Below are 13,714 nucleotides of genomic sequence, written 5' to 3'. Positions count from 1 at the left end.
AGCAGGAATTCCAATTTCTATTATTAGTCCCTTTCAACAAATGGAAAGATAAAAAGTAATTTTCATTGAAAAAAGTTACCAAACCTTGATAATTTATTTGAATCCTTTTTAAAGGTTTGCAAATGCAGTTCATTTTTCTTCAGTGCTACTGAGGTTTATAACGAGTAAAATTGCCTAAATGTTAAAAATAGAAAAAAAGTAGGATGAGGGGGGTTTCTTTCCATGTGCCACATACTCTCCAGACTTAGACCTGGTGGTGTCAAGTAACTGGTGACTCCTCAGTGAGCTGGACCACTGGAGACAGTGGGTTAGGGTCAGCTCTCAGAACTGCCAGCGTGAATAGAAACACTAACGACTGATTGAGCGTTCTAATCTACTCTTACGGACACTTCACCAGCTCAGAAATGAGATACAACTTGCACTGAGAAGTCTCTGCTGATTATTTATCTGTTTTATTATTTATCATGCTGGCAGAAAAGTACTCATTAGTTTTCATTACCTGTTTGGAGATGACAGGGAGAGAACAAAGTGCATAAACCAAATGTTGCTTCTGTGTGTGTCTGGAAAAATCTCTGAATTAGTGTGACTTGCCAGTGTCCTTCAATACAGACATTCTTCATGGGACTTCACCACCAGTAAAACCTGTATTTGTGGCATGTTTGAACAGGAGGAGGATGAGACGGATTCGGGTACCATGGTACGGGCGAGTGGAGATGAAACTGGCACAATCAGAGCTGTGAACACCATGAGTGATGGAGCCAACACCATGATAGAACACGATGGCACCCTGGAGTCCCAGCTGGGCACAATGGTCATCAACACAGAGGAGGAAGAGGAGGAGGGCACCATGAAAAGTAAGAAAACATCTCTGACTTCTAGAATATTAAATCTTCGTGTGGGCTATGATATGTATTCCCAACCTGCTTTGATGTTTTTGGTAGATTATTGTGTCTTTTGGTTGTAGGGAGCCAAAACTCTTAGGTCAGTGCCCTCTGGCAGCAGAGAAACCTTTCTAGGTCCAACTTTCAAGCCATGCTTTGTAGTCATGCACGTGGTCTAGCTGATGTGCACAATTTCCACAGGCTTTTGCGTTAATCAAATAAGATCTGATTCCAGCTAGTAATCTTTTTTTGTGTCAGTTCTTTTTTGCTGGTTCTGTATTTTTACACAGAATGTAGAGGGGGACTCTAACAAAGGGTTGATCACAAAATGTGTGTTGCTTTAGATGATGATGTGGCTGTAACCTGGCATCTGAAAGCAGTAAGTCTGTTTTAGGATTGATGTATCCAGTGAAGAGCCAGATTTATGAAATGACAAATATCTTGCAGGCTTCAACCACAGCAGGACACGCAGTGGGAGGGGTTGGCATCTCTCTAGACTGGTGTGTTTCTTTAGTGTTACTGTAATCACTGAGGGCGACCGAATGAGCTCTGTTGCTGTTTCAGACCTGCAAGTTGAAATCCATTCTGCCCTAAAAGAGGAAAGCTTACTGAAGCTACAATCCTTGTCAGAGAATGTAAGATTTAGAATTATGTGACTGGTAGTCTGTGGACGACCTTACAGCTTGAGCTGGAAAAGGGTTGAAAATGTTTCTTTGATTAAAGAAATGGCAGGGAAAGCCTTCCTGAAAAAGTATGACTTCAAGAAGAGGAATCTTTTCTGAATTATGGATTCTCATAGAAATCTGTTCCCACTGGTTTCTTAACCTCACAGTTCTGAGGCAGAGGTAGTCAGGGATGACTCAACTGGCCAGCCTGAATGTTTGTTTGCTCAAGGACTGGGGAAAGTGCTGACTGGGGGCTCAGCAGTACTCAAATATGACCATCACACGCAAGCCTTATTCTTTTGGCTTTGGCACTGCTTCCAAAGACTTTCTTGGCCATCTGATATTGAGCCTTTAGCTATTCTTCACAGGAGTTTGGAAAAATCCTTTCCTCAGGAATTTCTGTGTTGAAACCTTCTTCCCTGTCAGGGCCCTTTGAAGCTTGTGGAACGATGCTGGGTTTGAGAGTGAAATTTCAGCAGAATCCCTTTAAAGATTTTTCCAAGCTTTGATAAACATGACTCAGGACATCAAAACCCAGAGGTGTCAGTCCGTGTAGCAGCTTGGGGCGACAAAGACGATGGTGGGGTGGAACAAGGTCGATCTAGCAAGGAGATGGATGGATGCTTAGAGTAGCTAAAATGTCATCCAAAGAAAGGGACATTTCAACAGTATTAAATAAACCTGGTGAAGCTGCAGTTTCTTTACGAGCAGACAGCACTGATAGTTTCTCATCATCAGTGTGTACTGTTCCATTTCATGGCTCACAATACAAGAGGTTTTGCTGTCTGGTGCTCCTGCACTGCCAGCACTGTGTAAGTGAAGCACCTCTTGAGTTTATCTTCCGTGTTTGACATGTGCTTATCTTCTCACTATCTTTTTAAGACTGCATTGCTTGTAACTCAAAAGCACCTCGTGCTGCCTGTGAAGTGGTGTTCAGAGGCTCGAGGAGATGCCTTTGATAGTATCTCTTTTGTAAGGGCGCGCTCTGGTTTTGAGCAGAACGAGTTAGGAGGATGCAGCGGTGCCTTTAGCACAGGGCAGTCTCCACCCTCAAGAGGGAGCTCCACAACAAGCTCCGACACTCGACATCTCCGTGACTGGAAAGGGGAGTTCTTATCTTAAACCCTCCTTCAGGCTTTTTAAAAACTCCCGTGTTCTTCAGCTGCTGCTGTGCAAGGTGTTCTCAGCTGGGGGTGTGGCAGAGGGGCTGGAGGAGGCATTTGGAGGTCCTGGCTGCAGGTGGTGGCTGACACAGGGACCACTTCCATGCCCGTGGGCTTCACACAGGGATGCCCAGTGAGCCCACTCTCTGCTGCAGGTTATGCTGCATTTTGACTGCTTGTAGCTTCATTCCAGCAAATCTGATGTTAATGAAAATAATACTTCCTTAACACCTTTTTCTCCTCCTTGCTTGGTAGTGTAGCTCTGAAATACTGGCTGCTGCATAGAGCAGTTCCCAGTTTTTTGGGGGGGATGCTAGGCAGTGCCTCTGAGCAGCTTCCCCCTCATGAGAATTGCCTGCAGCTCAGTTTTTCAGCTTGCCATTTACATATTCATAACATTCAGTTAAATGGATTTAGCCCTAAAGCTCATCAGCCTGCTGCAGAACCCTCTGGAGCAAGTGGTTTTTTGTAATCTTAAATATAAATATAATAATGCTGTTGGGGAATAACAGAGTTTGAAGGAGTTTCATTGATTCGTATTTTTAAAGACATCTATATATTTTTTTGGCAGTTTGTGTTATGACTCACAATAGAACCTATTTTTAAGTCAATAAAAAACTTCTGGGTTTTTTTTAAATGGCATTACAGCTTCCCTAGGCGTCCTGGGCTTCTTAACTGCAGGTTTCTGCAGTTGTGTTCTAGCCCTTCTTTCTAATTAAAAAAAAAAAAAATCTGTGTCTTAACTAGTTTTTTGTTTGGTTGTATTTCTTTTTAATGTCAAAAGTGTTTAAAGCATCATGTTTCAATGTTTTATAGATAAGATTGTCTTAGAAATCTCTAGCATACAACTTGCAGTAGCCTTGAAAGTGCAAACAACTTCCAGTAGACTTGAAAGTGATTGTTGCATAAATCAATTTGTGACTTCTTAGGCTCAGAGGAATCTTAAATTCCAGTATTTTACATTGTAGGGGAAGTTTTGTTTTGCGGTCAATCGAGCTGTAATTGTGTTTGCTTAAAATCTTTCATTTGCTTGGCTTTATTCTGGGCACTCAATATAAATAGTCAGGCAGCATTAAAAATGTCACTGTGACATTCTGTTACACATTCTGAAAGCACTCAAGTGATTGCCTGAGACCGCAGATTCTAAATTGTGCTGCGACACATTTTACTTCTAAATCGATTGCTGAAAGATTACTTATGGATTGCAGTTAAACTATTCCAGGAAAACTTTAAATGTAGCTGGAGAACTATAGATGAGCAATGATTAGTAATGACAGACATTTCCATTGTGCTCGAGAGCTGGAATAACTTTTGAGCTGTTAATATGTCTGGAAGTGTCCTTTTTTAATTTTTCTATGAGAGAATATATAGTGCTAGTAAACAGGGCAGCATTTTTTACTCTTCATGCTTTTACTCTTCCTTTTTCTGCTTTACTTGCTGTATTTGTTTAGATAGTGGAATCTTGGCATGAATTTGTCTCTTTGATTTAAAGAGTGGAACATAATTTTATAATAATGTTGCCTTCCTTGAGCACTGCAATATGATCAGATCCAAGTGAAATTGGATCTAGTTTGTCTGGTACTAGAGTCTGCCCTATTTTCTCTGTTAAAATACATCTTGCTTGTTTAAACATCAAATAATTGGTGAATTATATTGGAGAGTGCAGAACTGCCAGCAGTAGTGTGAGTTGGGCTGTCTGGTCTTTGGGTTGAGATGAATGAGGAACCTGGAGACAGGGGAGGGATTGTGGGTGTGGGTTTTTTGTTCGTGTGGCACACACTCAGTACAGTGTGTGGTGCAGGGGTAGACCAGAAGCTTTAATAGCACTGTTGTCTCTACCTTGGTCATGTAATGTGCTGGTAAAAATTCTTTAGAGTTTGTAAGTGTTTAAAATAAAAAAATTCAGGCTTTGTTCTTACACAGTTAGGGGGTTGTTGTGCTTTTACCATGCCCACACTGCTAAGCATGGTTGTGTAATTTTAAAAAAGTATTTCCCCTTTTGAGGGGGAAATGGGCTTCATTAGCAAATTAAATGAGCTAAGATGCAAACTTGGCAATTTCCTATTTGAAAAATGATTCAGAGTAAGCTTGTCATCTTGGTGGCTGTGTGAGACATCCAGTGGGTGACACTTAAACCTAAGCCAGAGAAATGTTTCTGCCAAGGCTCGGGAAACGTTTCTTCCCCATGAATTAACCTGAGATTTTTCACGTAAAGCAATGACTGTAAAAGCTGCAGCGTGAGCAGCAGAATGAGTATGGGTGGCAGAAGGATTATGTGATTGCATTAATATTGTAATTGACTAAAGTATTACTGGGGTATAGCTGAGTTAGCCATAGATGATATCATCATCTGTCCAGAAAAGTGCAGTGGCACGTTATCCAAATTGCTCATGCAGCTACTGTGGAGAATAACTCCATGTCCTGTCAGGATTTACATCATGTGTGCGTCAAAGATACTGGCCAAAGGTGCTTGTTTTGCCTCTGGTTTTCTCCATAGACAATAATAGCTCTTTGCAGCAGCTTCCCACTACTTAGTGTTATTAATGTCCAGTGGTACAGTTCTGTGTTTAAAGCAAATTGGTCCATTTAGCCATAATTGAACCATAAAACACTCTCAGCATTATGCATTTAAATAACATGCTGCTTATACAAACTCCTACATTGATTAAATTGTTCTCGAACTGTAAGAATCATCCTGCTGCCACTCTTGGGGTGTGGAGAATACAAATCTTCACAGAGAGGTGTTCCTGTTGCTTTTTGACCTCGAATAGCAGCCTTGCTGGCAAGCTTGACATAAGCAGTGGCCAGTAAAATTTGTGTAGGAGTATGAAGCTGTGTGAACGTGCAGACAGCATTTCTGAGGGATGGGAGGAGTTGTGTGTGCTGTCATTTTGTTGTAGAGTTTTTGTTGTGTGTTCTGTTTTTCCTTTCCTTCCTTTCCTACACTGGCCCTAGTAATTGAAATAGTGGCTCTGTGCAGGCTGAAGCATGAAGAGGAGTTAAGTCCAGGATCCAAGTGGGATGCTTGTCCACCTTTGGCTGTCCTGCATATTTGACAAAGCTTCAATGCTAAGACAAAGTTAATTATCTGTTTATATTTTCAGTGATACTGAAATTGGAGAAAGGATGTGTGTGTTCAATAGAGTTACTTTTGCTGGTGTTAGCAACTTATTGTTGAGCACTCCTGTATTTGGTATGGTGGGGGATAGAAAGTAGGGGATTTTTTATTTTTTTCCTGGACAGAAACATTTTTCTTGGAGAAGATGGGAGGTGTGGCTAACAGGGTCCTGAGCACTGTACAAGAGGCAGTGTGCTTCAGGACACTCAACCAAGAGACAGAGTAGTAGTAAATCACTAAGTAAGTACATCTCTGTCCCATGCACGTTCGTGCATTTGCACATCCAGGCAAACTGGAGCCTACCTGTCTCTTCTAAGAATAAACTCACTCCCTACTAGATCAAAATAAACCTTGGAGAAAGCCTTACTCCTGAGTAGGAATAAGAAAAAGTGTAAACTCTTAAATTCCTTCATTGCAGAAGTTCAAAACCAAATTTATTTTTACCAGCAGATTTTCAAGCTTTGGGGGAAAGAAATGTTCATTGCAGTGTTGTTTTCTGTTCTCTCTAGATAAGCAAATGAGTTTCTGGCTTATGAATAGAAAGGGAGTTGGGAAGTGCTTACTTGGTTCTGTGCCATCTGGGGAGCCTGAGCTGTTACCCACAGGTGCTGGATGTGAAGACTACATCCCTGCTGATGAGGTTGTTTCTCATTTAGATTTATCAGGAGCTGAGCCAGAGGATGCAGAATAGGAAATGTTCACTTCTTTCTCAATGCACCTTCACATCTCCCTGCCTGTCACATGCTGTGGCTGCTGGACTAAATTAGCAATTCAAGCTAATGAGGTGAAAGACATGAGGTGTCCACTGAAAATCTGTGATGGAGGAAGAAAGCTGCTCTATATTTATAATCATGTCTGAGATTTAAAGCAAAAGAGATATAAGAGGAGGTAGCCTGGTCTTAAGCACCTTCAATTACTGTGAGGATTTCCTCCCCTATTTTTGGAAGGGTTCTCACTAGAAATGTTACAGCTTTGGGTGTGTTGATGCTCTTCTCCTTAGATGTCTTTCACACCTTATTCATTAAGAGATTTAGGTTGATTCTTATGTTCATTTAGGAGTTTCTTATTAATAGCAGAACCTGTTGGGAGTGTTTTGCTTTGATTTAATTTGAGATAGGCCATAATTATGGGGAGATTTGTCCTCATAAAGAGATAAAAAGTGTTACGTGTTCTGCTTTTAATATGAGGAAATTTCAGCTCCTCTTGCCATGGGATGAACTTATTAATGATGGAGCAATTTTTGCTCTGGTTGAATAATTTGACATCTCTCTGCTCTGCTGCTTAAAATGACTCAGTCCTCTTCAGACTGTACAAATTATGCTGTCCAGCTGCTAAAGTTCATCTGTGATCTCTAAAAAATAGCCCGAAGCAAATAAAACTGCAGTTCCATTTGAAATTTAATATTAATGAAGCATTGCTTACACATGACCATCAGGCACTTTTTTGTGCATCCTAAATATGTATTTTCAGTCTTAAAGTTACATAATTGAATATAAAGCAGCAGCAGCTTACTGAGGCTAGTGAGGACTAAGGCTTTGTAGAGATTGCAGCCTCTGAATTTTTGACAAATACACATACATGTACCAAGGATCACATTCTAGTTCAAAATCCCTAATGTAGTAATTGGTTGCTTCATTGTTGTTGATTTATGTCAGGTTCATAGTAAATTAATTTGTAGCATTATCTCCTGACTGTTCCCAGCCATAACTCCAGCTCCAGTTTTTGTGGTATGGGGAGGAATCTGATCATTGTGACTTCAAGAACAGGTATTTAAGTATTAACTGTATGAACTGGCTTGAGTGAAGTGCACAAAAAATGTGTTCCTGAGGTTATCTTACTGTCCCTCTCATGGCAAGCTTTGTAACTCCAGAATATTCACCCTAGGTAGACCTTAGCAATCCCTTTCAAGAGGAAAGAATAATAAAACAAGGATTCTTCTGATGTCAAGTTTGAGTAGAGAAGAATAATTTTAGAGAAAAGCAGAAATTTTAGTTTCATTGCTCAGCAAGCCTGTTCAGATAGATAGAAGGACTTTGTAAATCTCCCTTTCTTTTTGAAAGCATCCTTTGAAGCTTGTGAGCTTCTGAAAATTTTCAATTGTGAGAGCTAATTTGACAAAATCAACGAAATGAGTCTTTTGATTTCTGGGGCTAGATGATAGCAAATGATCTGGTTTCATGGATATTCTTTGCTGCTGGGAATGAAAAGTAAATGTCTTGCTGGTTTGATTGACTGGGCTGTTTCTTCTTTATCATTCTCCTTTCTCTGCAGCATCATATGGAAATGCAAATGACTTGGAGGCTCTCCACACCTTCTTTGTCATCTTTTTCTCCATGTGAGGTGCTCTGTATGCTGCAGTCAGCCCCTAAGACTGACCTGTTCCATTTCCTCAGCTATTCAGACAGGTGACATTTTTGGAAAGGAGCAGATTGTTCGGTTTTTTCCTTGCACCTTGCCCTTGCTGTAGCCTGGCAGGGGAGAGGATCCAGTGCTGGCTTCTTGCAGAGCCCTGTCTGTACCTGTCAGTTGTCTTTTGTCTTGTCTGGGCTGTTTGTGCTTGGAGAGGGAGTGTCCCAGCTTGCACACGACCCTGTGCAGTTGGGCATGGCTTTCCAGTGCTGAAGGATACCACAGAATTCAAAGTTCACAGGTGTATTTGTTGTGCCCAACTTACAGCATTCTCTACCTTTGGACCTCCTAGTTTCACCCCTTTTTCTGTCCTCAGACACAACAGTACTGATATTATTACACTTTTTAAACATGACTTTAAAACCAGGCAACACCCTTGAGTTTTCCATGGGGGGCTTCTCCTCTTCACAGGACGCAGGCTGAGCTCGGAGCAGCCCTCCCAGTGCCTGTGGCTCTGCACAGCCACTCTGAACCTGCAATTCTGCAGTCAGTTGGACCAGCCCCAGCAGAGCTGTGGTGTTCCATTTGTGTAATTAATATAGCTCCTAAAAGATGACTGTGTATCTAAATGATAGACCTTTAATGGCTCCAGGGAGCTCTCATGGCTCATCTTCATAAGCAACTCTTTAGATTCCAAAATAGATGCAACAGTGAAGCCCTTCTTGTCACCACAGGGTGACCTTCTCATAAAAGGTTCTTCTCTACCACAGTTGTGATCTCACTTTCTGTCTATGTTCATCTTTTAGCCTAACCCTATAAAATTAGGAAGTTAAATGCTTTTTGGCACAGACACGTTTGGTGCGGTGTCATCTCTCAGCAGCATCTGCTTCTGCAAATAGCAGGGATCGATTTTTGTCTTTGGCTGCCTGTTATCAAAATTTTAAAGATATAGTAGTGTGGCTCTTGTGTTGAATTAATAGCAGGTCATCTTTGGAAAGATGACACTGCTGTTAAGTGCTAAGACTGACGAAAAGAAATTCAGTTGTGCTGGGATGATAATTGATGTGGTGTAATGTCTTTCTGTCTCTGGGAGCATTTCTGTCGGTCTTGCTGCATCCACACCCCTACAGAGATCATAGCAGCAACTAAAATTTCAGATATCTTAGATTGGCATCACAGTTACTTCTCCTTTTATATTACCCTGGTTTTTTTCCCCCATTTTCTTTGTCAGTTAGCAATCTCTGCTTTATATCAGCTAAAACACAAAGGAACGCTAAGATGCAGTGTTATATGTTGATGAGTGGAAATGTACTTAAGTTGGTGACTAAATGTACTTAAATTGATGACTAAATGTACTTAAATTGATGACTAAGTGTTGCTTGTGTTTGCAAGGCCTGAGGTGACTGCAGGGTTAGAGGGGTCTGATGGTGGCTGTGAAGAGTGTGTGCCACAAAAGCACTTGGGTGGGCAGGGAGCTCTGGCACTCATCAGTCTGATGCCCTGTGTGGAATTGTCCCTGGAATGGGACAACTACAATGTCAGATCTGGTTGCTCAAGGCCTTGCAAAGTCACTCCAGTCCCATTCTGTTGCACAACCATCCCTGTTGTGAAACTTTCTTCCTTGTGTTCAGCCAAGTCACCCTTTGCTGCAGTTCAGTTCCCCTCATCCTCTCACTGGGAGAGTGAGGAGGTCACACAAAAAGTTCATTGTCCTGCACTTCAGGAGAGCAGATTTTGGCCTCTTCAGGAATAAGCTTGGTAGAGTGTCATGGGATAAAGTTGTGGAGGGAAAAGGGGCCCAAAAAAGCTGGTTCATATCCAAGGCTAACTTCCTCCAAGCTCAGGAGCGATGCATCCTGACAAAGGGAAAGTCAGGCAAAAGTGCCATGAGGCCTGCATGGATGAACAAGGGACTCCTGGACAAACTCAGCCACAAAAAGGAAGCGTACAGAGGGTAGAAGCAAGGACAGGTAGCCTGGGAGAAATACAAAGAGATTGTCCGAGCCACGGGTCAGGTCAGGAAAGCTAAAACCCTGATAGAATTAAATATGGCCAGGGACATCAAGGGCAGCAAGAAAATCTTCTATAGGTACTTAATTTTCCCTGTTCTTCCTTTTATCACTGACAACACTGAGCTGTGTGGTGCGGTTGACATGCTGGAGGGAAGGGATGCCATCCAGAGGGACCTGGGCACACTGGAGAGGTGGGACTCTGCAAATCTCTTCTGCCAAGTGCAAATACTGCAGTTCTTGGTAAAACACAAGATGTGAGGAAATGAGCATGATTATTTTAACTGACACTCAGAATGAAGCTCTGTTTTGAGTGAACAGTTTTTTAAAAAGTAAATAGAAAAGAACTGAATAAGCCAATGTCACTGGAGTGAAACATTTGCTTTTACAGTCTCCTGTGCTGCAAACAGTAATCTTCAAAACAGAATACAAACATGATGTAGATTTTCTTCTTTTTTTCCCCCTAGGAAGGCTGAATTACTGAGACCCAGGCTGGCTGTCAGTGAGCTGTGTATAGATTAGCCTGGCTAGTTATGAATTCCTCTCTTTCTACAAAATTAGTTGGTGTTAAACATTGCCATGATTGTCCGTAACAACTTACCTCCTGCTTCAAGCAGGCTGAGCTGCAGCAGAGTACAAGGGGTGTGTTTACTTCATTCTAAATAAATGTTTTATCACTCAGCAGTAATTGGATTGTGATTGTATTTCAGTAATTATTCCCAACAGCAAATCTGTTCTCCAGTTCACAGACGTGTTCCCTGCCTGACCTTCACGCTGCTGGTCTGAAGGTGTCTTTCTTGATCTAATTATGTATGATGAGATTTTTAGTTTTGTTTTTTTAAAAAGGGGAACTACTGCCAGGGGTATAATAATTTGTCTTTGCTCCAGTTATCATGGTGCAAAAGTATCAGCACTTCAGTTCATGCTTGAGCTTTTAGCTGGCCCTGGAGAGACAGAACAATGCAGGGCTTTTTCAAAATGCATCATGACATTTAGGGCTGTGCAGAATCACACTTCTCTTAGCATCACAACCCAAATATCCTGCCAAGATTTCTCATACTTTGTAGAAATTTGTTCTGTATTTAACATGAGTATAGACAAATAATTTCCTGGAGTATCTTGTAGCTGACCAAGGAATTCATCCACTTCTCTGAAGATCATGCAGACTCTGCCAGTGAAGTTCTGGATCACTGGCTGGCAGTTTTATATGCAAGAATAATATTCTGTGATTAAATCCTAATGAGTTTCCAGAGCAGCTAATATTTTTTCAAGAGGAAAGCTCTGCTGAGTGTCCTTAGAGAGGACTGTTTTGTGACAGCTTGCCTTCTGTACAGACTCTTGTGGGAGAGTCTCTGCATTACACAGACCCTGCCAACCCATCACAGGACATCCCCTGTGTGCGTGCTTGAAGCTCTAAACTCTTGGTTGGTTGCCTGCCTGACAGATTATATTTATTTCAAACGTATGGCATTCAGCACTGAGCTTATTTCCGCAGTCCAGACTTAGGCTGTTCTGATGCCATTTGCTGTTAACTCCAGTCCTCATCCTGCTTTCTGAAAATTATGGTTTCTGCATCACCTAAAACATATGTTCCAAGTATGAGTAACTTATTCTAGAGAACCTTGTGTTACAGAACAAAACCATTTAGTAAGTTCCAGTGCTTGCTTCCAGGATGCTTACAGGTTTTGGGGGAGCATTTCATCATCAAGAGCAGTGCAGTGGCATTAAGCTGTGAGCTGCATCTGCAGCTCTCATGGTCCTGTGCTGCAGCCCTGTTAAAGCATGTTTGCTGTACAAGCCTGCCTCTTCGTTTGGACTGGGACTCTTCTCAAGGAATTGGCTGTGCTGTAGCTCAGGACAGGCCAGTTTAAGTGTGCAGAGCCTGGGCACCGTCTGGTGCTGGACTTGTTGCACTACTGAGGAAATCTTGCCTTGGAGATGCTGGAAGCCTTGTGCCCTTGACTTGCTGTGAAGTTAAATTTCATGTTTTCTTCCTGTGTTGGCTTTTTTTGCTGTCTGTGTTAGGAATCAGCATTTCCATCCTCTCATATTTCATCACTTCCTTCCTTATTGTGCTGTCATCACCCTGCAAATGAAGCCACCTCCCGTTTCTTATTACCCCAAGTTTCTTAATTTTAGCCTAGAATTGAATGGTTAATCTATGTATCTGGCTTGTTTGAGTCTAAATCTCAGCCTTTCTTCCACTAAGAAAGTCGGTTCAGAAGAACTAATTTACAAAAAGAAAACTGGGGCAGTAAACTTGAACATCTACTGACTATTTATAAAAAGAAGTAAAAAGAAGTTTTGCAAGCTAAATAAGCTTTTCTACTCAAACAATATAGAAACTTGACCACTTCTACCCAAGGCAAATTGTGTGGTATTTGTAAGGTGTTTGTGGTCTGAAAGCCTCATTTCTGTGCTGTTCTGATCACAAATATAAAGGTGAGTTTCTGCTTGTAAAACAGCACTGTTTATTTTTGAAGCTTGCTTATTTTGCAGTGCATGGAACCTGGCTGGGATGAAAAATCCCAGCCTGTCTCAGCTGCAGCTGTTCAGTTCTGGCATTCAGTGCATGCAGCTGGTTACCTGGAGTGTGCTGTCAGGGATGGATTGCAGGTCTAGAGGCCGAGGCCTCCAGCGTTGTAATCACTTCCGTGGTGGGCTTTAAGCTTTCCTTCTCCACTTTTCTCACTGTGCAGTCAGTTTTATGATGGAAAAGCTGCTGAAAAATAGTATTTTAGCAAGTACTTTAGCAGTACTATGTGATTTAGTGTGTGCTAAAAGAAAGAAAATCACTTTTGGGCATGATGTAGGGCTGTATAACCGAAACTGTATTTTTCAAAACAACTATTGTTTTATTATTTTTAATATTTCCAGGGAGGGATGAAACGATGCAGCCAGCCAGACCATCATTCCTTGAATACTTTGAACAGAAGGAGAAGGAGAATCAAATCAATAGCTTTGGGAAGAATGTGTCTGGCCAGACAAAAAATTCATCTGATTGGAAAGTACCACAGGATGGAGACTACGAATTTGTAAGTCTATACTTTGAAATTCAATCAATGTGACAATCTTTAAGAATTTCAGTCAGCTGCCATGAGATTATTTCTTGTTTTGACAGACTAATGGAAACTTAAGGAGGTTTGCTAATGCATTTGGATGGGGCATTTTGAAAAACTCGTTTTCTTTATGTATTTCCCAGTAATCATAGCCAGTCATTATCTGTAAACGTTCCTTGTTTAAAAGCAAACAAAGGAACAAAAAAGCCTGAGGACATGAAGGTATAAAGTGTCTTGCTTTGGTTCCCCATTATGCATTTAAAAATTAAAAAAAAAAAAAAATCCAGACGGCAGTTGGAAAATGCAAGTCCTCAACGTGTAGTGTTTGACAAAGAACAGTGTTAGAACCATTGAATTTCCTTGTTTTTCTCAAGCTTTGGCACTGGGTTTTGTTTTTATTATATAAACATTAAGCTTGTCTTCATTTTTCTTTTCAAATCCTTATTTCCATTCTTCCTCACTAAGGCTGA

General features: G+C 41.3%; 1 protein-coding gene across 1 annotated transcript in view; it reads left to right on the top strand.

Annotated features, from left to right (window-relative positions):
• The window catches only part of STK4 (serine/threonine kinase 4), a 43,862-nt gene that overhangs the window by 7,460 nt on the left and 22,688 nt on the right, over nt 1-13,714 (top strand). The window contains exons 9-10 of the mRNA XM_008633731.2: nt 668-854; nt 13,063-13,220. Of these exons, the coding sequence (XP_008631953.2) occupies nt 668-854; nt 13,063-13,220 (345 nt within the window). The remainder of the gene's footprint in view (nt 1-667; nt 855-13,062; nt 13,221-13,714) is intronic.

Source organism: Corvus brachyrhynchos, unplaced genomic scaffold (assembly GCF_000691975.1).
Source record: "Corvus brachyrhynchos isolate BGI_N302 unplaced genomic scaffold, ASM69197v1 scaffold10, whole genome shotgun sequence".
Taxonomy (NCBI): domain Eukaryota; kingdom Metazoa; phylum Chordata; class Aves; order Passeriformes; family Corvidae; genus Corvus; species Corvus brachyrhynchos.
The sequence above is the reverse complement of the archived record's forward strand: the minus strand, read 5'-3'. Positions and strand labels throughout refer to the sequence as shown.